This window comes from Schistocerca nitens, chromosome 9 (genome assembly GCF_023898315.1).
Source record: "Schistocerca nitens isolate TAMUIC-IGC-003100 chromosome 9, iqSchNite1.1, whole genome shotgun sequence".
Classification (NCBI taxonomy): Eukaryota; Metazoa; Arthropoda; class Insecta; order Orthoptera; family Acrididae; genus Schistocerca; species Schistocerca nitens.
The window spans coordinates 393,537,217-393,563,658 of NC_064622.1; the positions used below are offsets into that span (position 1 = coordinate 393,537,217).

The 26,442-nt window shown below is 44.3% G+C and overlaps 1 protein-coding gene across 1 annotated transcript in view; it reads right to left on the reverse strand.

Moving 5' to 3' along the window:
- LOC126203443 (cell division control protein 42 homolog) overlaps window positions 1–26,442 on the reverse strand; it is a 642,248-nt gene that overhangs the window by 367,214 nt on the left and 248,592 nt on the right. The window contains exon 2 of the mRNA XM_049937761.1: window positions 4,173–4,231. Coding sequence (XP_049793718.1) covers window positions 4,173–4,231 — 59 coding nt within the window. The remainder of the gene's footprint in view (window positions 1–4,172; window positions 4,232–26,442) is intronic.

Below are 26,442 nucleotides of genomic sequence, written 5' to 3' on the forward strand. Positions count from 1 at the left end.
GTCAAAAGGGAGCGGCAAGGTTCTCTGCCCGAAAGCTCATACAGTCAAAACTTGTTTCTTTCTGCCTCTGAATAAATTGTAACTGTGATATTTACAGGGTGCTTTCTGATTGTAATTTTAAATCTGTTTCTTTTAAAAAATACTTTCAGGCACTAGTAAAGTGAATAAAATTCCCATTTGTTAAAAGTAATTTGGTTATGATTTCATCAGTTACTCCCTGACATCTACTTCCATGCTTACATAGTGTGATTAAATGTGTTAATGTTCTTGATGAATCGCTAGTAAATAAAATAAATTCCTAAGAATATTCTTTGAAAATAAATCGCGTTTCACTAGTATTGTGGCTATCGCCTTTGATGCTAAAAATGAAACGTAGAAACTAACGTCCGACATATTACAAGGATTTATGATGCAACCAATATTTTTTTCAAAGGTAAATGAACTAACTAACAGAGGAACATAGGTTGTTTCAAAAACAGAGTTCATCATTTCCGGTATGTACGAGGTGTGTTTTGAAATTAAAAAAAAAAAAAAAAAAAAAAGACGTGCTAAGATCTCTCGATTTTATTTTTACATGAAATCCTGTACCTTAAACTACGCACTGACGCCATTACAGTCTAATTCTTCCTTGCTTACGTTGTGTACCGAGTTTTTTAAGATGCCTCATAATCCTGAGTCCCGCCGACTGTGACGTACGGGCTGTTATAAGATTTGTCAGTGCTAAAGGCCTAAAAGCGATCGATACCCATCGTGAGATCTGTGCAGTTTACGGAGAAAACATTATAAGTGATGGAATGGTAAGAAAGCGAGTGAGAGCATTTAAAGATGGACGCACAAATGTGCATGATGAACTACGGAGTGGACGTCCTTCGGTCGTTAATGAAAGTTTGGTGCAGGAAGTGGACAATAAGATGAGAGAAAACAGACGGTTTACGATTTCCTCCTTGCGGGTTGACTTTCCTAATATTTCTTGTAGTGTTTTGTATGGCATTGTGACCGAGCACTTGAATTATCGAAAATTGTGTGCACGTTGGGTACCGAAAATGTTGACGGATGTGCACAAAACCAAACGTTTAGACCGTGCATTGACTTTCCTTGAGCGGTACCACAACGACGGTGATGATTTCTTAGGCCAAATTGTTACGGGCGATGAAACATGGGTGGCCTACGTCACACCAGAATCCAAGCAACAGTCCATGGAAGTTGAGCAAGGGCATCGTTTTGCTGCAAGAAAATGCCCGTCCGCATGTGGCGAATCAGACCAAAGATCTCATCACATCTTTTCGATGGGAAACTCGAAATCATCCTCCGTACAGCCCCGATATTGCGCCCAGTGACTACCATCTGTTCCTGCACTTGAAGAAACGCCTGGGCGGTCAGCGTCTTCAAGACGATGACGAAGTCAAAACAGTGGTGATGCAGTGGTTAACAAGTCACGTGGCAGACTTATATGAGGAGGGTATTCAAAAACTGGTACAACATTATGACAAGAGCCTCAATATTGACGGAAATTATGTAGAAGAGTAGATTAAGGTACAGGCTTTCAGGTAAAAATGAAATATCTTAGCACGTCTTATTTAATTTCAAAATGGTACTTACTTACGTTTTCCCTATACATATAGACAATAAAAAAATGTTCCTTAGAAGAATGTCGGGTATGTTTGGTTTCCGAGTTATGTCCTTTAAAATAGTAATACTGATTCGACCGTTTTTCTTCCGAAAAGTAGTAGTTTTTTGAGAAGAGCTTGCGACAGTTCACCTCCTGTTTGAATACAGGCCTCACGTCGCTGTCTCGTATCCTGCGAGCACGATCCCAAATTCCAAGTGTACTGCGTATTTCCCCCCAAAACATGCCGTAACTCGTGCAGGATAACCTCCAGGTGAAAGGGCCTGTACACGTTCCAAATGATGTAAGTACACCTGTTGCTCTCACAGCTGTCTCCAGATATTCACTCGCAACGCTGATAAAAGGGGACGTGTGCACCGAATCCTGCATCTCCTGTTCTACATATGGAGTTGTAGATATTGGTCGTCACCTCTCCAAACCAATAAATGTAGCCTTTCTGTGATCGCACGGACGGCGAGGGAGGCTTCGAACGTCTTCCGGTCTGGACATTTCCACTGCGGGTAGCTCTTTTGTTACAAAAGACGTGCCATTGCAACGTTAACATACATTCAGTGCACTTCAGTCGGCTCCTGAACTGAGTACGCGTCGAACGTCAAACAGAACACACACTGTGTCCTTCGCCTCTGAATTAACTCTCCTGTTAATATAGTCTGTGACGTCAATCACAATAAATGCGGAAGGAGAAAGCTCTGATAAATATCATTGGTTTGAAGAGCACAGCCCGGAAATCATCTTTTCCGGACCAATATTGTAATTAACTTTTTTACCGTGAATAAAATTCTTCTGGGTATGTGACATTTTCGATGTATGAAATTCTCCGACTTTTCAGCCACTGTTGCAAATGGCTTTCCTCAGAGTGTATTTGCTAACAAATCTGGATCGGAGACACAAAGCATCAGAAATCAGAAGAATTCTATGTTCATGTAATTCAGTCACGAAGGAGGTCACCTACAAAACATCCATCCCACCGTTCCCTGAGTGTTTTTCGTCAAGCTGAGACCATAACAAAGCAGGACTGACGTAATATGTGGATGAAACTAAAAGATGAACTGTATATATTGCCACGACTATGATTTTAAGGATTTTCGTGTACGTTTCGTTTCTCCACTGTCGCACAAAAGTTGTCTGCAAGGTGTTTAAGAGAATTCTTTTAACACTCTTCTATATAATGAACATGTTGAGTGTGGAAGCCAAATTTCCGACGGATTGTTTTTCAGTAATTAGCGAGTGTAAATTTACACAATATACGTATGCTTCATATTGAAATCGCTTTCATCTGTAATTGCTCGTACTGAAAAATGTTACTGAGTTTGGATGCTTCGCTGAGTGTGTGTGTGTGTGTGTGTGTGTGTGTGTGTGAGAGAGAGAGAGAGAGAGAGAGAGAGAGAAGGGGGGGGGGTACTTTCGTTGTTCATATTACCCAGTTCGTAATCCCATTAAGTAGATATCTGGATGAGAGGGCGACGTCAACCACATGGAAGAAAAATATTGTTTGACCGCACTAAACCGAATGGTCTTCCTTTCTCAGTTTGATAACTGAACTGAAAATTCCGAAACCGGTTATAGGTTACGAGGTGATAACAAAGACAGCGATCTGTATAATATTGTTTTCATATGTAACAACTTGGACGGGTGTTGAAAAACCTTCCAGTATTCTTTTGTCGTGACATCCGCTGAAATCTACACAAACTGAGAGTACTCTGAATTGCTGCTAAAAGGGGAGCAGTCTAAAGACACCAATCGGTAATGCAAGAACGTTAGTGACTTCACTAACTCCAAGAAAACCGTCATGGTCGTTTTCAGACCCAAGACTAGTATGCAACAGTCCTCAGTCTATCCCGTGCCAACTTCATCTCTGTGTAACTATTGTGTCCTACGCCCATTTGAACCTGTTCTCTCTCTTGGGTCTCCCTGTACAATTTTTACCATCCATACTTTTCTCCATCATTAAACTGACGATTCCTTGACGCCTCAAAACGTGACTTATCAACCGATCCCATCTTTTGGTCAAGTGGTGCCATTAATTACTGTTCTTCCATGACAGATTCGGTACTACATCAGTGGCCGTCTTATCCACCTAATCCTCGGCATTCTTCTGAAACTCTACATTTCATTAGCATCTGTCCTCTTTTTTCTGAAATATTTATCGTCCACATTCCAATTCCATACGAGACTACAGTCTACGGCTTCAGTGTTGGACAAAATAAATAATTAAGTCAGATGGAAGCCTATGGAAGTATCTAGCGATGTAAAAATCTAGACACGCTCTTGTCTGTCAGCACAGCCGATGAGTCAGCAGCTACCTGCTTGCGGCGACTCAAAGGAACAGCCACGTCACGTGCGAGGCTTTATTTCGACACTTCAGTTGTCTCCGCCTGGGTGCGCGCGCACACAAACTGCTTTCATGTTTCAGAGCTGACAAAAGACAGGAGGGTGACACAGAGGTTCAGGCGGTGAGACAACTGTGTTGACAAACAGCGTGTTTCAAGGTCAGCTGTTACCGCGCTACAACAGCACACGCCACACACTACTGTTGTCTACTCACCTGTCCGGCAGTGTCGCACAGTTGCACGCTGTACGGCCGTCCATCCACTCGCACCAGAACTGCAACACAAAAGACGAAAGTCACATCAGGTACGTAACTATCGGCAAATAAAGCAGGTATGTCCAGCTACAAACTGGACAGGAAAATTTAGTCATAGAGGCCACGCATGCTATACGAGATTGACAAAATACAAGCGTCATTACGTGGTTAATATACAGCTTAATAAATCAGAGGACCGATTGTCACTATTGTCTCAACAATAGTGGAACATACGGCATTGGAACAGCAAAGGCGACGAGCTGCAAGTCGCCAGCGAAATCTTTGCAGGGAGTATTAAGGATGAATTACCACCTTTCTTATAATTCGTCTACATGACACCTTAATCTTCAAGACTCTTCTGCAATTCACACTGAATGCCCCGTAGAAGCTACATCGAACCACCTTTAGACCCTTTCTCTACGTTTTCACTCTCTAACATTAGGAGGATAAACCTGTGAAATTTCCTGAAAAAATCTTGACGCAATGAAAAACGTCATTTTAGCACACTCGACTGGCATTCGCGAGGACGACGGTTCAAAGCCCCATCCGGCCATCCTGATTTAGGTTTTCCGTAATTTCCCTTGATCGTTCAGGCAGCTGCCGGGATGGTTCCCTTGAAAGGCACGGCCGACTTCCTTCCCTAATCCGACGGGACCGATATCCTCGTTGTCTAGTCCCCTTCTCCCAACGAACCCAAACCCCAGCCCACAGCCCACAACCCACAAAAACGCCTTTGTTATAATGGTTGCCAGGTGAAATCGCGTATCATAATCGTGACGCTCTCCACCCTATTTAAGAACAGCACCAAACAATTAGCCCTTTTTCGATGTCCTCCGTCGCTCCTGTCTGGTGCGGATCCCACACCGCACAGCAGTAGTCTAGCAGAGGACGAACAATTTTAGTGTAGGCTGTCTCTCTTGTAAGTGGTTCTGCCAACAAAACTCAGTCTTTGGTTCGTCTTCCCAACATCCATGTGATCGCTCCAATTTAAACTTTTCTTAATAGTAATAACTAGGTAGTTAGTTGAAATGACAGCCTTTACATTCGTGATTTATAGTGTAACCGAAATTTAACGGATTATTTTGATTACTTGTTGACGAGCTCACAGTTTTCATTATTTAGGGTCAGACTGCCACTTTTCGCACCGACTTCTCAATAGTTTATTTACATTAGAGAAACAGCAAAGGGTCTAAAACACTTCCTTGGGAAACGCCAGGTATCACCTTTGTTTTATTCACTGACTTTCCGACAATTACTACGAAGTTAAAATCTTCTGGGTTATTAGGCCGCGTCGTGTTTCTTCTAAAATGATCGATGTTTCGACCCCTCTGCTGTCATCTTCCTCAGGATCTTCTGGTGTCCACTATTTTTAGAACTGCAGAGTGTTCTAGCAGTAGTGGACACCAGAAGATCCTCAGGAAGATCCCAGCAGAGGGGTCTAAACATCGATCATTTTAGAACAAACATGACGCGGCCTAATAACCCAGAAGATTTTAACTTCAGTGACAACGGCCACGAAAGCCTGCAGACTTACAATTACTTCGAACTGTGGCCCGTCTGGCGGTAAATTACGAATCCATTAGCACAACTAAAACGATACTCACACGCACGCATTGATTGTTCATACATTATGAAAAAGCTTTTTAATAAAGGAAACAGATTACGGAACCTGAATTAGTCTGCAACTATTGTGGATATTTTGCGAGTAAAACCGTCTAGATCACTTAATGTCTGTATTTATAACGTCCTTTCGGCTACTGCTATAGTCATACTGCTACAGTCCTCCACGTTTATTGATACAGGCGCTGAACATTGTTTTAAAAGTTCCAGGTTTTTATCTAGAAATCGCAGTACCCGCAACGAGGCTATAAATCGAGATATATAGGATGACAATTACTGCAATACATGAAAAAAACGTAAATTAGTAACAAACTACGGGGTGCACACAGTTTATTCAACATGTGAACGTCACTACAGATATTCGCATTTAGGCTATGAAATGTTCGATATGTCTGCCGTCATTAGCGATGATGTGGCGCAGACGAATAGCGAAATTCTGCATGACCCGCTGAAGTGTCGGAAAATCGACGCTGTCGATGACCTCCTGAATAGCTGTTTTCAGCTCAGCAATGTTTTTAGGGTTATTTCCGTACACTTTAATACAGCCCCACAAAAAGGAGCCGCATGTGTTCAGATCCGGAGAATGTGACTGCCAATCGAGGCACTTGCCAGTGGCCTCTGGGTAGCCCAGAGCCTGAATACCGTCTCCGAAATGCTCCTCCAGGACATGAAACACACTCCTGCTTCGATGTGGTCAAGCTCCGTCTTCCATGAACCATATCTTGTCAGAAACAGGGTCACCTTGGATAATGGGAATGAAATCATCTTCCAAAACCTTCACGTAACGTTCGGCAGTCAACTTGTGCAATCGAGGAATATCGTACCGTTTATTCCGTGAGTAGACAATGCACACCACACAGTCACCCGTTGAGGGTGAAGAGACTTCTCGATCGCGAAATGCGGATTCTCACTGCTCCAAATGGGCCAATTTTGCTTATTGACAGACCCATTCAAATGAAAGTGGGCTTCGTCGCTAAACCAAGCCATGCATGCGCATACTAATTCCCGTCATGCCCCGCGGCCAACCGCGCAGTTTGTACGTCATAACGCAAACCGTTCAGAAGTTACGACGATTTTATTTCACGTAGTTCAATAATTGTCACCCTGCACATTAAGCGATCTAGAGAGTTACTCTCAAAATTTTGAGGAAGCATTGCGCTCCGTTCCAACAAAATTTCTATGAACAAACGTAGAAAAGCAGACAGGAAGGAAGAGCAAGTGTTTGAAGTCCCGTCAACAGCGCAGTCGTTACAGGCGAAGCACTAGGTCGGATTACGAAAGGCTGGGGAAGGGAATCGACTGTGCCCTTTTCAAACGTACCATCCCGGCATTTTGCTGGAGGGATTTAGGGGACTTGCGAGAAGCCTAAAGCTGGAAGGCCGAATTCTTGAACCGTCATCCTTCCGAATGCGGCACCAGTGTGCTGCCCACTGCACCTGCTCGCTCGGATAAATAAAACAGTAAGATAATATAGTGAATCCTACACTCGCCAACGCTGCAACTTTCATTGGACTCCACGAGGATAGTGAGAAACTTAAAAATGAAAGAGCCATCAGGCTATGAGACTTTTTATCACCAAAGCATAACCAGAGAAAATTTTCAGATCGTTAAAATAGGAAAGTTAATGAGAAATACTCGGTAATGCAACATCTCAAAGACCTGCGGTACGGTGCTGACACTGCATTGTCTACATTGCAAATAAATTCAGCAATGAGTCGATGCTCTTAGTTAACGCAAGTCTGAAAGTAGGCTAGAAAATCAATTTTAATGAAAATAATTTACAGTGCAGACAGATAAAAGAAAACTACGCATGTTAACAACGAAGTCATAAAACCATTGGATTATTTTTTTAAAAATGAAGGAGGACGCGCTAAAGACAAACAGACTCTGATGCGTCCGTAAAGAGCGGCTTAGAATCACGCTGTATTATACAGAGAATGGCAAAAAGTCACGGTAATGGTCGACCCATATGAAGATACGCTATGTATGACTCCCGAACGTTGTTGCTAGAGTCTGCGTGCGGCTCGAACGTAGGCGCGATATCTGAACGGTCTGTTACAGACAGGTGTGTGGGCGACATAGCAGAAAGTCGACAGTTAGCTAACACTGAATTTGGGATGATAATGGCTCACAAGGCCCTTGTACTGAGTATTTTTTATCAGTCTGGGACCCTTAGCAGGTAGGAGTGATTTTTTTATACTAACTTTAGTGGCAGACACTACAAGAGAGGCGTTGTGCATCATTGAGAGGTATTCCTATTCAAATTCCGAGAGAATACTTTCCCGGAAAAGTTGAACAACGTATTACTTTCTGACTCATACATCTCGCGAAATAGCCACGACGAGAAAATTCGAGGAATTACAAATAATACAGAGGCTTAACGACCATCATTCTGCCTACGCGACACCCTGAAGAGGTACCCTTTGCCACACACCATCACGTGGCTTTAAGATTATTGATGTGTTTATTGATGTGTACGTAGATAATCGGTGCAAGATGCATATCTGAGACTGAACTATAATTTGGGTTTCGCGCAGGCAAGGCTTCCGCGTTCGTGGACAACCGAACAGGAAGATCGCAGATGTTTCACGAGCAATATGGATGCATAACGCATATCGACGTCTGAAAGAGGCCTTTCTCTAGCAGTGGCTGTCTCGTAATAAGTGGCAGACACAGTGCATCCCTTGTCTTACGCCTCTATTGATTGTAACTGGTTTTATACCTTATAACCTAGCGCAAGTAACTTAATAACGACCTGAAATGGCTCTTCATTTGTCGAATTAAATGAAACGTCCGATATCGCTTCATCAACTCATTAACTCAAATGTCACCTCCCAATATAATCTGGACCTCGGGCTACGTTACAAATCAATTTGTCAGCACAACTTACGAGGCCTGTTCAGAAAGTAAGCTCAGATTGATTGCCAAATTGAAACCACAGTGAACATCAGAAATGTTTTACTTGTAACGATTAGCTACACCTTTCAGCTACTTCTCTACGCAGTCGCCGTTCTGACTTAGACTTTTGTCATAGCGTTGTACCAACTTTTCAATAGCCTCATCATAGAAGGCAGCCGCCAGTGCTTTCCGCCAATTCTCCACGCTGGCCTACACCTCGTTGTCTGTGTCAAAATGTTGTCTTCAAAGACAGCGGTTCATGTGACCAGAGATGAAACTCAGGGGGAGACAATTGCGGACTTTATTGCGGGTAATGTCACATTTCCATTTGAAAACGATGCAGGAGCATCTTCATTGCCCCTGCAGAATGCGGCTGAGAATTGTCTTGAAGAAGAAACAGCACGACAGTTATGTAATGTTAGCTGCATAGCTTCAGGCGAAATTTCTCACCAGGCACTCGTACTTGGCGGCAGACACTATTTTCTAGACATCTTTACGCACTCACTGCGAGCTCAGAAATGAGAAGAGCGACGTGATGCTAACTGGGGTTATACTAGAGACACTACCCAACACATCTGTGCAAAGCTTTATCGGATTTTCATAGTCGTTTCCATTTCGCGACCGATCGGAGCTTACTTTCTGAACGCCCCTCGTACATTGAAAAAACTAGTGTATGGGAAAAACAAGTATTGTCAGTGTTCTCTTTCTGTTTACGCATATATAACCTCACACACCACGTCATTACATTAAGCGACGAAGGCGACAACTCGTATTGGTAGGTTCAATTCACCTAATGCGAAATAATTCTTAATTTATGATAACCTAAAAATTAGGCAGGTGGAGGAGGAGGAGGAACAGGACGAGATGGGGGGGAGGGGGAGGAGGAGAACGTGCGGGATGGGGAGGAGGAGAACGTGCGGGATGGGGAGGAGGGGAACGTGCGGGATGGGGAGGAGGGGAACGTGCGGGATGGGGAGGAGGAGAACGTGCGGGATGGGGAGGAGGGGAACGTGCGGGATGGGGAGGAGGGGAACGTGCGGGATGGGGAGGAGGGGAACGTGCGGGATGGGGAGGAGGGGAACGTGCGGGATGGGGAAGAGGGGAACGTGCGGGATGGGGAGGAGGGGAACGTGCGGGATGGGGAGGAGGGGAACGTGCGGGATGGGGAGGAGGAGAACGTGCGGGATGGGGAGGAGGAGAACGTGCGGGATGGGGAGGAGGAGAACGTGCGGGATGGGGAGGAGGAGAACGTGCGGGATGGGGAGGAGGAGAACGTGCGGGATGGGGAGGAGGAGAACGTGCGGGATGGGGAGGAGGAGAACGTGCGGGATGGGGAGGAGGAGAACGTGCGGGATGGGGAGGAGGAGAACGTGCGGGATGGGGAGGAGGAGAACGTGCGGGATGGGGAGGAGGAGAACGTGCGGGATGGGGAGGAGGAGAACGTGCGGGATGGGGAGGAGGAGAACGTGCGTGAGGAGGAGAACGTGCGTGAGGAGGAGAACGTGCGTGAGGAGGAGAACGTGCGTGAGGAGGAGAACGTGCGTGAGGAGGAGAACGTGCGTGAGGAGGAGAACGTGCGTGAGGAGGAGAACGTGCGTGAGGAGGAGAACGTGCGTGAGGAGGAGAACGTGCGTGAGGAGGAGAACGTGCGTGAGGAGGAGAACGTGCGTGAGGAGGAGAACGTGCGTGAGGAGGAGAACGTGCGTGAGGAGGAGAACGTGCGTGAGGAGGAGAACGTGCGTGAGGAGGAGAACGTGCGTGAGGAGGAGAACGTGCGTGAGGAGGAGAACGTGCGTGAGGAGGAGAACGTGCGTGAGGAGGAGAACGTGCGTGAGGAGGAGAACGTGCGTGAGGAGGAGAACGTGCGTGAGGAGGAGAACGTGCGTGAGGAGGAGAACGTGCGTGAGGAGGAGAACGTGCGTGAGGAGGAGAACGTGCGTGAGGAGGAGAACGTGCGTGAGGAGGAGAACGTGCGTGAGGAGGAGAACGTGCGTGAGGAGGAGAACGTGCGGGAGGAGGAGAACGTGCGGGAGGAGGAGAACGTGGGGGAGGAGGAGAACGTGGGGGAGGAGGAGAACGTGGGGGAGGAGGAGAACGTGGGGGAGGAGGAGAACGTGGGGGAGGAGGAGAACGTGGGGGAGGAGGAGAACGTGGGGGAGGAGGAGAACGTGGGGGAGGAGGAGAACGTGGGGGAGGAGGAGAACGTGGGGGAGGAGGAGAACGTGGGGGAGGAGGAGAACGTGGGGGAGGAGGAGAACGTGGGGGAGGAGGAGAACGTGGGGGAGGAGGAGAACGTGGGGGAGGAGGAGAACGTGGGGGAGGAGGAGAACGTGGGGGAGGAGGAGTACGTGGGGGAGGAGGAGTACGTGGGGGAGGAGGAGTACGTGGGGGAGGAGGAGTACGTGGGGGAGGAGGAGTACGTGGGGGAGGAGGAGTACGTGGGGGAGGAGGAGTACGTGGGGGAGGAGGGGGAAGGATAAGGAAGAGGGGTGGGTGAGTGCCGGCAACGTCTGATTTGGTCGCTTACCGGTAGCATGTACGAGGTCACTATCTGCATTGGACGCATGCTGTCATTGATTGCGTAACAAGCTGAATGGAATGGGACTACGCCTGCATTCATTGCATAACGCCAGCCAGTGGTGTAAACTCTGCCACAGATAACCGGCAGCAACGTATATCTTGTTAGCAGCTGACGCCCGAGCCGCGGCGATGCAGACAAGACACAGTCCCTGAGCCGGATGTCGATCGATAAGCTTATCTTTTTACGCCTGGTTTCGTAAGTGTTCCAGGCCCTGCGAAAGAGGTGCAGCGGTCCTGGCTGGGATGCAAATGGTCATGGAAAGAACGTTGAGCTCGGAGTCGCGAAAAGCGTGTCAGAATTGCATTGCAGCTATCCTTGATTGCATTGAGAATCGTGCCAGTGCTCTGTTTTAGAATAGCACACATTTTCTGCCTTACTTATCTTTGAGATAACCGGCGTAGCTCATGCTACTTCTGTGTTCCGCTGCCTGTGCCTTTTTTTGGTGAATATCCGAGGAACTTTAATAATAACTAAAGGTAAGGGTTGATGCATCTTTGAAAATTTATGTGATAAGTAATTAATACGCTTCAGATTTCATACTGAATAAGGTAGGGGTGGACGGTTTCAGTCTATAACCATTATTCGAGTCATCTCCTGTTATAAGTAACGGAATCATGGGATCTGCGTGCTGCTGGCCTTACTAATCACATGGTGTAGTCAATGTCAGCACAAGTCAGCGAAATTAATGCAGAAGATATAGAGAGTTTGAAGAGTTGAGAGTTACAGTAATGCCAGAGCTTGTGCTAGTCAACAGTAAGTAATTGACTACAGTAATAGTAAGTAATGGACAACGCATCAGCTATTATGCATCACTCGTTCCTGAGCTGAACGAGCGGGCAAATTATGTGCCTGCAGAGGGAACATAAAGGTTTGCATTGTGTAGCACAGGAAGGCACCACAATGGTTCCATAGGACTGTGCCCTGCATGTCGTATTTTACTTGAGTAATAGTAAGATCAGTTTTGCAGAATGCTACTGACAGTAAACAATCCCCAGTTTTCCAATGATTTTGCTGTGAAAGTACAATATAAACCACTTTTCTTAAAGTAGTCGTACTTATCATACTCTATTTATTATATATTATACTTGACTTATTATACTCGACGTATACTTCATTTACCTATGTTAAGAACACAGTTCTGACAAAGGTTTTATTGCTGGCAAACAAAGAATTAACCACGAGTAAGGTGACTTACTCAAACAGAAACTAATTACCTTCAGTTTATCACGAAATCAGTACAAACTTGCATGTAAATATTTCTAGACATATAGTCCTGACGAAGGCAAATGGTTCCTTCACTGTCATACAGAAGTTTGATGCAACGTTTATTTAAAAGTGTTTGTGTAGTACTCTTTGGAACTACCAGAAAAAAATTTGCAACAGGTTCCTGTATTCTGAAAATGTTTTATCTGTAGGCCATACTGCCCAAGAACAGTTCTGTTAGACCTTATCGACTGAAAATAAACAGAATAAACTTTCCTTTCATGTTAAAATAGTCATCTATAATTGCGTGTCCTGCAAAATGTGTTTCTGAATTCAGACGCTACAATGAGTGCAGGGCGCATGTTTGCTAATTCACATTATCCGATCGTTCCCAATTCAGAGTACCCATTGTACTCCCCAACACTGAACGCGGCCTACTGCTCGGAACGCATTGCTCAAATAGATTACAGTCATAGGAGCAGCAGTCTTAAGTACAGGTATCTAATATAGGTTGCAGAAGCTATAGACAGATGAGACTAGTGTTAAGAACGGAATCAAAACTGTCTTTGGGATGAAGACAAGTCAACTTTTATTAACGGCAAGAAGAAAACAAAACGTTCTAGTGACAGGGCCACAGTAAGATCATTTCTGTGTACTGTTACTATAAAAAGCAAAGGAACCTAGATCGAACGATATGGTGCGTCGTAACTGGTTGCTTCAAATTCAGGCTGACACAGAACTGATACATACTGCTTTTTTACTTTAGAGATGCACGTCATGGACCTGCTGTATTTTCCGCTACACAGTATCTACAGCTCACTTCTCATTACTATACAAGTATTATAGGAGTCATGAAAATTGGAAACACGTGGCTTTTTTATTTATTTTTCCGTTTTCTTCCACATACACGGAGCTTAACAGCAAGTAAAAGTGACGTCATGAAACAATAGTCCTGGAGGCCAAAACTAATTCACAACTTGTTACTGTTGTAATGTTTAAACAAAGCTGCCAAGTTAGACACGTTCCACCGATGTGCGCTAGTTCAAACCAGTCTACATCGGAGTGGTGGCCACGGTGCTAACTCGAAATTGAAGCCTTCCCGTCGTAAAGGGGGCTGTTTATCCTTCCTTCTAGGACTTTTTTTTATATCTGCCGCTACTAAATGGGGTCACGGAATCCGCGACGCGGCAATGAACGGCTGTTTGTTTTCACGCCGACGGCGACATCCGCCTCGAACGCTGAGGTCGCTAAATCACGATTACACGGAGTCTTCGATCCAGTAGCGGTGGCTATCCACCATCTTTGATGGCAGAAGAAATTTTCACTTGCGGAAGGAACTTCGTTAGTAAGATTGAGACACTAATGAGCGACTGAAGTCAGCTGCTGCGCTGGGGAAAGAGCGCTTACGTAGACGCAGCGAAGGGAATAGTTTGGCGCGGCAGCAATTAGGGTGACGTGACACACTGCCCTGGCGACCAAACGGTATAGCACAGTGGTTAGCACACTGGGCTCGCTTTCTGGGGGGGGATTGCGATTCGAATCTACATCTGGCCATCCAGATTTACAGATTCCGTGGTTTCCCTAAATACCTTAAAACAAATATAGAGATGATTCCTTCAAAAGAACCATGTCCCTTTCTTCCCTATTTCGAGCTTGTGCTGTATATCTCTAACGAACATGTCGACGACGAATCGTTAAAACATAATTTCCCTTCTTTCTTCCTTTTGCACAGGCTGTCAAGTGAGTTTTATACACGCTGGTCATATTTAGGCTCTGGCAACGGTATCTCGAAGCGAAGTCTCGTTCTCAGAATGTCTAATCTTCTTCAGATACAATACTTGTCGAGAAATTGTAAAGTACAGGGTGTTTCAGAAAGAACTTTACAACTTTGAAAAGCCGGCCGCGGTGGTCTCGCGGTTCTAGGCGCGCAGTCCGGAACCGCGCGACTGCTACGGTCGCAGGTTCGAATCCTGCCTCTGGCATGGATGTGTGTGATGTCCTTAGGTTAGTTAGGTTTAACTAGTTCTAAGTTCTAGGGACTGATGACCTAAGATGTTAAGTCCCATAGTGCTCAGAGCCATTTGAACCATTTTTTGAACTTTGAAAATTTATATAAATTTATTGAAAGAAGATATAGATCTGTGTTGAGTGTTATTTTGTAGAGAAACACATCAAGTTTTTTTTACCTGAATTTAAAGATGATGTACGTGGCTTGCGTTGGTTATCCTACACACATCTCATCGGAAGTCAATTTCTTCCTAGACTCGTTGTTGCGATGCAGGTGTGACTTGCTCAGTGGCGAGTGGCGGCGTAAATTCTTGCTCAAAGTTCAGGTAGAGAAACCGACACAGGAGGTACGAACACAATATCCCTGATGAAACCCCACAACAAAAAACAAAAACAAAAAAAAAAGGAATCGAATGTGGTCATGCAATTGGCCTATCATGGCCAATCGATTGATCTGGAGAACGGTCACTGGGAAAAAATTCCGGACGTCAGCCAAATAATTGGGTGATGCACCATCTTAATGAAGTAAACATTTCGTTCTGGGTCATCCTCATCGATCTGTGGTACCAAAAAATGTTGTACATATCCAGGTACACTATCCCATTGATGATTCTCTCACGGAAAAAAGGGAGCCGTACACTTTATTCTTGCTCATTGCACAAAAAACTTTCAGTTCCAATGTTTCATGTGGATTTTCACTGCCCCAAATCCTATAGTTGTATGTGGTAACCTTGCCACTGCAGTGGAAATTCGACTGGTCAGAAAAGATGATTTTGTCCTAGAAATGTTCATCCTCATGTAATCGACTTAAATATCCGCATAGAGCTACTTACGAGCAATTTTCTCAGTGTCTTTTTATTGCTTGTACTGTCGTCAATATGTACGGTCTCAAATGCAAACGGTTTCTCAACACAAGCCGAACCGTGAGATATGGGATTGCAGTTCGCGAGATGCACCCCAGGCCGATTTCGTTGGCCTGTTGACAAAACGTTTATTCACTCGCTCAAACACGTCGTCAAATGTGCTTGGACGAGCTGATGATTTCCTATGTCTTACCGAGCACCCTGTTTCTATAAAACATTTATGCCACTCATAAACTGTAGGCCTCCTACGAGGATCTTTACCATACTTGATACGGAAATTACGCTGAACTGTTGTCGCTGACTTCATCATCATCATCATCATCATCATCATCATCATCATCATCATCGTTTTCTTCTTATTCATGAATATATGTGTCACATAGGGGACTTACTAGTGAAAACAGTTTATTCTGAAGCCAAGAAATCGCTGCTTATTCCAAAAACGTATAATTGGTTTGCGGGACCGTATCAAGACTTTAATTGAAATGCAGACATTTCGCTTATTCTGGAATGACATGATTTCTCTTTCTCCATCCACACAAAATACTCCACGAGCCACCGCACCGTGCATGGAGGAGGTACTTTGTACCACTATTATTCAGTTCTTCTCATGTTCCACTCGCAGATAGAGCGATGGAAAAACGAGTGTTGATAAGCCTCCATAGCAACTCTAATTTCTCGCGCCTTATCTTCATGGTCTCTACGCGAAACAGTAGAACGGTTCCGCTGTCGTTAACAATGTCGGTTCTGTAAATTTGCGTAACAGTGCCTTGCGTAAAGAGCATCGACCTCCCTCCAGGGATTCCCATTTGAGATCACGAAGCATCTCCGTAACACTTACGTGCTTTTTGAACCTACTGGTTTCACTGACTTGTCGACATAGATGTGAGACGCTGCTTATCATGGAAAATTAGTTGTACTGTACTTTATTCACTACTAAACAAAAGAAATGAAGTGGAAGATATTTCCTCAGAAAGAAATATGAATTCATCTGCAGATATCTAAAGGTGTCAGCAATATAGTTAGGATAAACTGGGCAGACCAACGAGTAAACCTGTCGGGTCACAAGAAACTGCTTTCCTCTGAATTAGTTTTTCCGACACTGAACCAGTATGGTAACGATAGAAAGGATGAGAAAAGTAATACTCTGTGGACAACAAAGAGAGAATTCCACCCCTCCCCATGACGTATGCTGATATAGGATTGCTAGTCTCTTTTAACTGCACTTGGGTGGAAAGGCACCAGTAAGTGAAACTTGTTGTCATATTGCCTGTTTCTTCATATCCTCGTTGGAGTGAAACCGAAGAGTATGCAGAGGACAGTCCATTGCACAGTGGATTATTGCCAGTAAGCTATGCGTGGAATGCCAACATGTCAGCGTGCTATCAAAACTAGAAGAATGGTGAGGGCAGGTATTCGAGACTAGATGATGTAGGAAGTGGGTCTTCCGCGTAGCACCGCTTTGCCAGGAAAACAGGCCAGTGGGAACGATGCATTAGCCGGAAGCCATTAGTGGATAACAAGAACGGTACGGCGTAGCTGTTTACTCAGAGCGGCCCACCAGATCCAGCGCAAGGCTTCAGGGCACCTGTTAAAATGTGGCGCTGTAGGCAGACTTCCACAACACTACGTAGAGCACACGATATACTCTAAGACTCGGTAATAGCAGTTAAGCAATTCGAAAACGAACATCGCATTAGGAAATGTCTCCGATCACGTAAGTCACTCCTGGGTATGTAACAACGTGAAGGATTACCTAAATTTAAATAGTGTGTTTGACCGTGCAGTTAAGTGGTGACCAATCTCATTGTGGTACACTGAATGAGCTGACTATTTACAAGTGTGGGATTCTGACGTATAAATAGTGAAATGAAATTTACTCGCGTAACGTTTTAAACAGCGCCAAACAAGTGTGCGGCAACTCTCAGATTTGAGTGCAGCGCCTATTACTGTTCTCCAAATATCCGAACAAAGCACACTTAGCCGGCCGTTGTGGCCGAACGGTTTTGGCGCTTCAGTCCGGAACCGCGCGACTGCTACGGTCGCAGGTTCGAATCCTGCCTCGGGCATGGATGTGTGTGATGTCCTTAGGTTAGTTAGGTTAAGTAGTTCTAAGTTCTAGGGGACTGATGACCTCCGATGTTAAGTCCCATAGTGCTCAGAGCCATTTGAACCATTTGAGCACAGTTATGATGTAAGAGGCAGTCAAATGAAAACGAGATAGATGGTAAAAATAGACTGTTTATTATTTCAAAAGTAATCGCCGTCACTGTTAATGCCTTTATTCCACTGCCAGTGACTTCTTGGAAAAATGTTTCCTGTTGCCTAAGGATCCATGCTTGTACCCAGGCATGCATCTCTTCATCCGAACAAAATCGACGGGCACCAATATTTTCCAAAGATATGTAAATCGTATCGTGAGAGATCGGGACTGTACGGAGGTTGTCGGCGGGCCAACATATTGCCAAGGTTATATTGACTGCTCTGCGAACGTTTCGCTGGGAAGCCCTTGTACATCTTCCATTCCGTACCGATCTCTCTCCACGGGATTTCCATACTCACGAGCCTGAAGAAATTCGTGGCCGTCAACTTGCTTCGGACGAATATGTGTACGACTGGGTACGTGTGTGCAACCGCAAACATTTTTTCGTGAAACAACTGACCGTCTCCTTATCTCATAGTGGAATAAGTGTATTAACAGTTATGGTGATAACTTTTGAAATAATAAAGTTTACTTTTTTTCATCTGTCCCCCTTTTCATTTCACTGCCCTTTATACTGTAGATACGCGCGCATATCTGCCGACAGTTTAAATTTTCTCTCTTTACAGCCGTCATATACAAGAAAATGCCCTTTTAGATGTTACAAATTTGATGTTTGAAGTTTCGAAGAATTCCGGGAGATGGCAGAGACTTACTGAGTCATCAAAGTAGCGTCTACGAAGACCACTCGTTACAAGCAACGTGATGTTGAGTTCTTGGCTGCGGGAAGTGCGGGAAGAGAAAGCGTGGTGAACATTCGTAAATGAATGTGTGCAGTGTATAATGTAGAGGCCCCCCCTCCCATATCCGCCTCCTTAGCGGAAATATAATGATGTCTCTGAATCTTGAAATAAAATGGAATGCCAGAAGTGGTTGACATTTGACTAATCTTGATCGCCGGTTAACTAAATTTTGTTGTTATTTCCGCTTCCATAAAAAGGCTATCTTCCATAAGAAGGCTACCTACTGGGCGCTTTCGGAAAGCTGCAGTTGTCACATGGACTCCATTGTGGTGTACAGATTGTAACATTTCTACGATGGATGTTGCCGCCGACGCATGAACAATGCTTCCATAGCCTGAACGGCATAACATGTGCTTTTTGGATTTCGGCAAAGCTTTCGACACGGTCAGATTTGACTATTTACTGTACACACGTCAAAATTTTTCTTCAAGTGTTGTACGATGGTTCCACTCGTATCTTACACTCCGCTAACAGTGTGTAATGATCGGAACAAATATGTCACTATCGAAGAAAGTATTATGAAGGCAAATTCTCACTTACATACCTTATTGTCAAAGTTAACTCATCTGAAACGCGAGCAATCTTAGTCGCTCCCGAAAGATTTATTACCCCTTAGTTCATAATGTCTCTCCCATCATTAATCTGAACCGTTATAGTAATAACTACTTATTTCTCTTCGGGATAATTCTGGACCATATGTTAAACTAGATCGAACACACAAGCACAGTACGTAAGAATACAGATATATTAAACAGTACTCCCTCTTAAGCCTGACAAGAAACTCTTAGTGTACTAATACTCCCCATCCTTGATTACGGTGATACTATTCTACAAGGGGTTCCGTATGACAACGCACGCTGGCTGAAACTGGTTACCAGTGTTTGTATGTGATAAATGTGCGACGTTCTCTATTTCTACCATATCATGACTGTCTACGAACACTTGTCATGGCTACATGCTGGTAAGCGTAAAGACTACGATACCCTCTAATTGCTGTATCGTCTTCTCAATCATCACACTCTGTTTTTCTTATCATCAAATCTTACAGTACTGAACAGCGGAGCAGAAGTACTAGTTCTGAAAAAGTAGAATCCTCTCTGTGCCACTACATAACACACCACCTTCTTTCTGTATCAGGAACCAGTATTTGGTACAATCCTCCTCAAAGTATTATAGGAATTAAATTTCTTCCCTATAACTGTCTGCGGTTCGATCTCGTCAACCATTACCATCTGTTCCCCCTCTGTACACAGCCCTTTACTTCAATTTTCCGAATTCTTAATAGCCATTTTTTCTGCTATTTCAGTCTTCTCCTCTGTCATTGTCTCTTTCGCTTCTGATGAGACCAAGTTGTTCTTGAGATTGCTAAACTACTGAATATCAGTTCATCATCATCATCATCATCATCATCATCATCATCATCATCATCATCATCATCATCATCATCACTATTATATTTTTGTTATGTATTCTTCTTGCCCTAATGTAAGAGAAGGCTTTAAATCCTAATGGGATTAGGCTAGATCGACTACAAAAATAAACAAGCGCAATACACAACATAAAAATAACTAAAAATGTATTGGTTACGCTACAGATAAGCTCTTTGGCAGATGCAACCAGCTCGTTCGTAGAAACGTAGTCGTCAAATGTGACATCTTGTGTATGTACAGTGTAATTTAATCGCGGGCATGCCATGAATTCAATAACTCAGTAGTAATTACTACAGTAACTGATGTGCTTGTAAGACTCGCTTTAGTGAAGATCTACATTCTCTTGCGTAACTGACAAGGACGACCGTCATATTATGGATATGGGATATGTAAATTTGTTTAAGGCGAGGACAGTGTCCTCTTAAAGGGAACGATAGGGCACTGACGCACTTCCTAGTGCAGTCATCCAATTTTGAATAAATCTGTGTTGATAAAACATCATGAAAACTGATGGTATTCTTAAAGCGGAGCTGGTCTTCACGAAGATTATGTTGTCCCAGCTGTCACTTGACAATGACAAAACCGATCGGAGTGATGATCTTTAATACAAACATTACATAACAGTCCTTGCCGAAGGTGTTGTCATTTTTTATAGGCCTTCTTGTCCGGTGTGCTTGCTCTCGGTGTATCTACCGGGTCACAGCAGTAGCACAGCAGGTAATGGCTCAGCTGGAGATCAGCGCGAAGCGGTTGGGGGGGGGGGGGGGCAGAGCTGAGGAGCCCGGGGCCGCAATCGGGGGATACGGTCGGTTGGGAGCAGAGCGGGGAAAACGGGGCCGCCTGGGAACCTTGTGAGCTGGTGGTGGGGGGGGGGGGGGGGGGGGGGGGGGGAGGACGCTTGGCTACGCCGACTGAACGTAATTAGGTGGCGCTTGCAGTGGCAATTAGCGGCGCTGAGCGGCTGGGACGGGCGCACGCAGGGCCTGCGGTCTGGTGGTCGTGGGACAACGTAAGCCAGAGCTAGGGAGAGAGAGAGTAATGACTAGTCTGAGAATTCTGGGAATGTACAGATGTATTAGGTTTATTATGAGAAAAACGCTGTCAATTCAATCAATTTCTTCAGATTGACAATTTATCAGGGCATTGATTCTACATCTACATAAAGCGGAGTTATTGAACGCAGTTTTCCGAAATTCCTTCACCAGGGAAGACGAATGGAATATTCCAGAATTTGAAACACGAACAGCTGCTAGCATGAGTTTCTTAGAAGTAGATACCTTAGGGGTTGCGAAGCAACTCAAATCGCTTGATACGGGCAAGTCTTCAGGTCCAGATTGTATACCGATTAGGTTCCTTTCAGATTACGCTGATACACTAGCTCCCTACTTAGCAATCATATACAACCGCTCGCTCACTGATAGATCTGTACCTACAGATTGGAAAATTGCGCAGGCCGCACCAGTGTTTAAGAAGGGTAGTAGGAGTAATCCATCGAACTACAGACCTATATCATTGACGTCGGTTTGCAGTGGGGTTTTGGAGCATATACTGTATTCAAACATTATGAATCACCTCGAAGGGAACGCTCTGTTGATACGTAATCAGCATGGTTTCAGAAAACATCGTTCTTGTGCAACGCAGCTAGCTCTTTATTCGCACGAAGTAACGGCCGCTATCGACAGGGGATCTCAAGTTGATTCCGTATTTCCAGATTTCCGGAAAGCTTTTGACACCGTTCCTCACAAGCGACTTCTGATTAAGCTGCGGGCCTATGGGGTATCGTCTCAGCTGTGCGACTGGATTCGTGATTTCCTGTCAGGAAGGTCGCAGTTCGTAGAAATAGACGGCAAATCATCGAGTAAAACTGAAGTGATATCAGGTGTTCCCCAGGGAAGCGTCCTGGGACCTCTGCTGTTCCTGATCTATACAAATGACCTGGGTGACAATCTGAGCAGTTCTCTTAGGTTGTTCGCAGATGATGCTGTAATTTACCGTCTAGTAAGGTCATCCGAAGACCAGTATCAGTTGCAAAGCGATTTAGAAAAGATTGCTGTATGGTGTGGCAGGTGGCAGTTGACGCTAAATAACGAAAAGTGTGAGGTGATCCACATAAGTTCCAAAAGAAATCCGTTGGAATTCGATTACTCGATAAATAGTACAATTCTCAAGGCTGTCAATTCAACTAAGTACCTGGGTGTTAAAATTACGAACAACTTCAGTTGGAAAGACCACATAGATAATATTGTGGGGAAGGCGAGCCAAAGGTTGCGTTTCATTGGCAGGACTCTTAGAAGATGCAACAAGTCCACTAAAGAGACAGCTTACACTACACTCGTTCGTCCTCTGCTGCGCGGTGTGGGATCCTTACCAGGTGGGATTGACGGAGGACATCTAAAGGGTGCAAAAAATGGGCAGCTCGTTTTGTATTATCACGTAGTAGGGGAGAGAGTGTGGCAGATATGATACGCGAATTGGGATGGAAGTCATTACAGCAAAGACGTTTTTCGTCGCGGCGAGACCTATTTACGAAATTTCAGTCACCAACTTTCTCTTCCGAATGCGAAAATATTTTGTTGAGCCCAACCTACATAGGTAGGAATGATCATCAAAACAAAATAAGAGAAATCAAAGCTCGAACAGAAAGGTTGAGGTGTTCGTTTTTCCCGCGCGCTGTTCGGGAGTGGAATGGTAGAGAGATAGTTTGATTGTGGTTCGACGAACCCTCTGCCAACCACTTAAATGTGAATTGCGGAGTAGTCATGTAGATGTAGATGTAGATCTATATCCATACTCCGCAAGCCACCTGACGATGTGTGGCGGAGGGTTCCTTGAGTACCTCTATCGGTTCTCCCTTCTATTCCAGTCTTGTATTGTTCGTGGAAAGAAAGATTGTCGGTATGCCTCTGTGTGGGCTCTAATTTCTCTGATTTTATCCTCATGGTCTCTTCGCGAGATATACGTAGGAGGGAGCAATATACTGCTTGACTCTTCGGTGAAGGTATGTTCTCGAAACTTTAAAAAAAGCCCGTACCGAGCTACTGAGCGTCTCTCCTGCAGAGTGTTCCACTGGAGTTTATCTATAATCTCCGTAACGCTTTCGCGATTAATAAATGATCCTGTAACGAAGCGCGCTGCTCTCCGTTGGATCTTCTCTATCTCTTCTATCAACCCTATCTGGTACGGATCCCACACTGCTGAGCAGTGTTCAAGCAGTGGGCGAACAAGCGTACTGTAACCTACTTTGTTTTCGGATTGCATTTCCTTAGGATTCTTCCAATGAACCTCAGTCTGGCATCTACTTTACCGACGATCAACTTTATATGATCATTCCATTTTAAATCACTCCTAATGCGTACCCCAGATAATTTACGGAATTAACTGCTTCCAGTTGCTGACCTGCTGCCTGCTGTTTTGTAGCTAAATGATAAGGGATCTATCTTTCTATGTATTCGCAGAACATTACACTTTTCTAAATTAAGATTCAATTGCCATTCCCTGCACCATGTGTCAATTCGCTGCAGATCCTCCTGCATTTCAGTACAATTTTCCATTGTTACAACCTCTCGATATACCACAGCATCATCCAGCATCATCTGCAAAAAGCCTCAGTGAACTTCCGATGTCATCCACAAGGTCATTTATGTATATTGTTAATAGCAACGGTCCTACGACACTCCCCTGCGGCACACCTGAAATCACTCTTACTTCGGAAGACTTCTCTCCATTGAGAATGACATGCTGCGTTCTGTTATCTAGGAACTCTTCAATCCAGTCACACAATTGGTCTGATAGTCCATATGCTCTTATTTTGTTCATCACACGACTGTGGGGAACTGTATCGAACGCCTTGCGGAAGTCAAGAAACACGGCATCTACCTGTGAACCCGTGTCTATGGCCCTCTGAGTCTCGTGGACGATTCCGTGAAAACTGCGATATGCCTAGCGATTTAGCTCTATTATTTGCATGTTTCTTTAAAGAAATTGGCTCTGAGCACTATTGGACTTAACATCTGAGGTCATCAGCCCCCAGAACTTAGAAGTACTTAAACCTAACTAACCTAAGGACATCACACACATCCATGCCCGAGGCAGGATTCGAACCTGCGACCGGAGCAGTGGCGCGGTTCCGGATGATGCGCCTAGAACCGCTCGGTCACAGAGGCCGGCTCTTTTGCCAATAAATGCTCTCCAGTTACCAACTAAGTCGTAGTGATATTTTATGCCCTTTTAACTCATTTACGAATCATTTTAAAGCGTCTCTCAAATAAAGTTGTGCGTTAGAATCAGTAGTAGTCGAATCTGAATACTACTACGTCGCTTAGTAATGAATTAGGGGAGAGCCGGTCAAAGTGGCCAGGCTAAGATATTTCTACTTTTTTTTTTTTTTTTTTTTTTGGGCTGGATAGCAAAAGTCGGAAATGCGTGGATATGAGTCATTATAATCTGCTGCTACTGAAGCATAGATCGAATAGGTTAATTACGTTAGAATCAAGTACATCGAACAGTTCTATCTTCATAAGTGACAAAATGGCCACTTCCCCTGACATGAGAAGGTGAAGTTGCCATATAGTTTTAAACTCAATAATAAGGGTTAAAACTGTTTTAACAAGGAACTAAATACATTTTATTGTAAAACATGATTAGAAACCGATTGAGGTAGGGCAGGGGGTAGCACACTGGACTCGCTTTCAGACCTGCTACCGGCCATCCTGATTTAGGTTTTGGATGATTTCCCTAAATCGCTTCAGGAAAATGCCGGGATGGTTTCTTTGCAAGGGAACGGCCGATATCCTTCCACATTCTTCCCTCAGCCGATGGGGCCGATGACCTCACCGTTTGGTCCCCCTCACCCAAATCAGACAACCATGATTCGAATTAAATTATTTTAATTATACACAAATAAAAATTCAACTGTGTTCCTCAATTCCTGTGCAGTGCTCGTGGGTCCAGAAGGAGCACAACTGGCTCGAAATCCCCTGATCTTCTGACCTTGGAATTGAAAATTTTTCTTTGCAGTATATGCACTTTCTGTCTTCATGATTGTCGTTAAAAAGAGCTCTTCCTGGATTGCTACTCTTCGCATTCTTCTTTTTGGTGCCTTTCCTCTCCTTAGCTTTTTCCATTTGTCCTTTTTACTTTCTTTTTCTCCTCCTCCTTTATTAGCTTCCTCTAGATCACTATAATAAATAGTTGCTGTAAGTATCTTCTCTCTTTCGGCAGCTGCTTTTACGTTTTTCCTCATCAAAAGCGACCACAAGTCACCGACGAGAGGCCAACTTTGCCAATATGTCATGTTTGTCATTTTAATATTTAAGATAAAGGTTAATCAGTCACACGTATTTCTGGTTTTGTAAGGTTGATATTTTTTATCCCGTACTTTACTCCCATTACAAGTATAACACACGGTCCCGTCAAATTCATGTAACCACCGTCAACGTGCAATAAGTACTCACAGAAAGCAGGTCGCACCAATAGCAATGTAGGGTATACAAAGCGTTGGTGGGAACACGGAAAACACTATAGTCATTGTCGCAATGCGGAACGGAGCGATGTATTCGACGACCAAAACAGCATGATCATTGATTTTCGGACTAACGATGGAAGCAATTCCGAAACGGCCAAGTTTTTACACTGTTCGCGTGCCGTCGTGGTTATAATATATCGTGCATGGCGAAATGGCGCTATCCACCCCGGCGCCGAGGGAATCGTGGTCCACCAACGGCCATAGATGACAGGAGCGAATGACAGCTGCAGAGGTGTTTACTGGAGATGAGCAAACTCGTTCATCCTTGGAAACTAGTTCACTGCTGATCGCTCTTTTTTGGGAACCGTTCATTTTTACTCGTTCACTGTTCACTTGTGCTTGTTATATGGTTCTCATGAAAAATTAGTAGCATAAAGGACTGAACATGGAAGCGCCAAGAGGGGGCACTTGCCTCCTCCCTGGAGTACAGAGTTTTTATTCATAACAGAATTCTCACAAACTTGAAGTAATTTTCGTGAATCTGCAAAACCTCTCATCTAGCCAACTGTAGCGTTATGTGGCTGATCGCAGTGAAATAATATGAGGTGGTGCACGAAAACTGGCCCCGGGTACAGACTGCTCGCCAGTTATGCACGATTTGCTGACCGCTACGAGCAGAATATAGAAACTTGTTATAATTAGGCAGTGAAGAAGTAACAAAAAAGCTAATGCAAACAACAACTTCGAAACAATAGATGATGATTAGTGGGCGACAATGAGCAGTCTAGTACTCGAGGCCGATTTTTCGTGCGCCACCCTGTACCACTGAAATAATATTGTAGAAGTTGTTATATTCTCTTTACAAAATGTGACACCAGACACTCGATTGTGGAGCGCGGGCTTTATTCGGTTGTAAGTCGGTCTGCCTTCCATAACAATGAACATGCCCTTTTACCTTGGATCAAAAAAAGACGGAAAATGGCCACACGTGTGTGCCTTTCCGACTTCCTTTGCATGTGTAATAACTAAACAATCTTGCCTTTTTGGAAGTATTTCTTCTGCTATTTGTCGAAAGTAAGCTGATATGCCGTTTTGTTGCCTGAAAAAAATGTAAGTATTACATACCAAGTAATTTTTATGTAATTTACGTAATTAAAAAGAA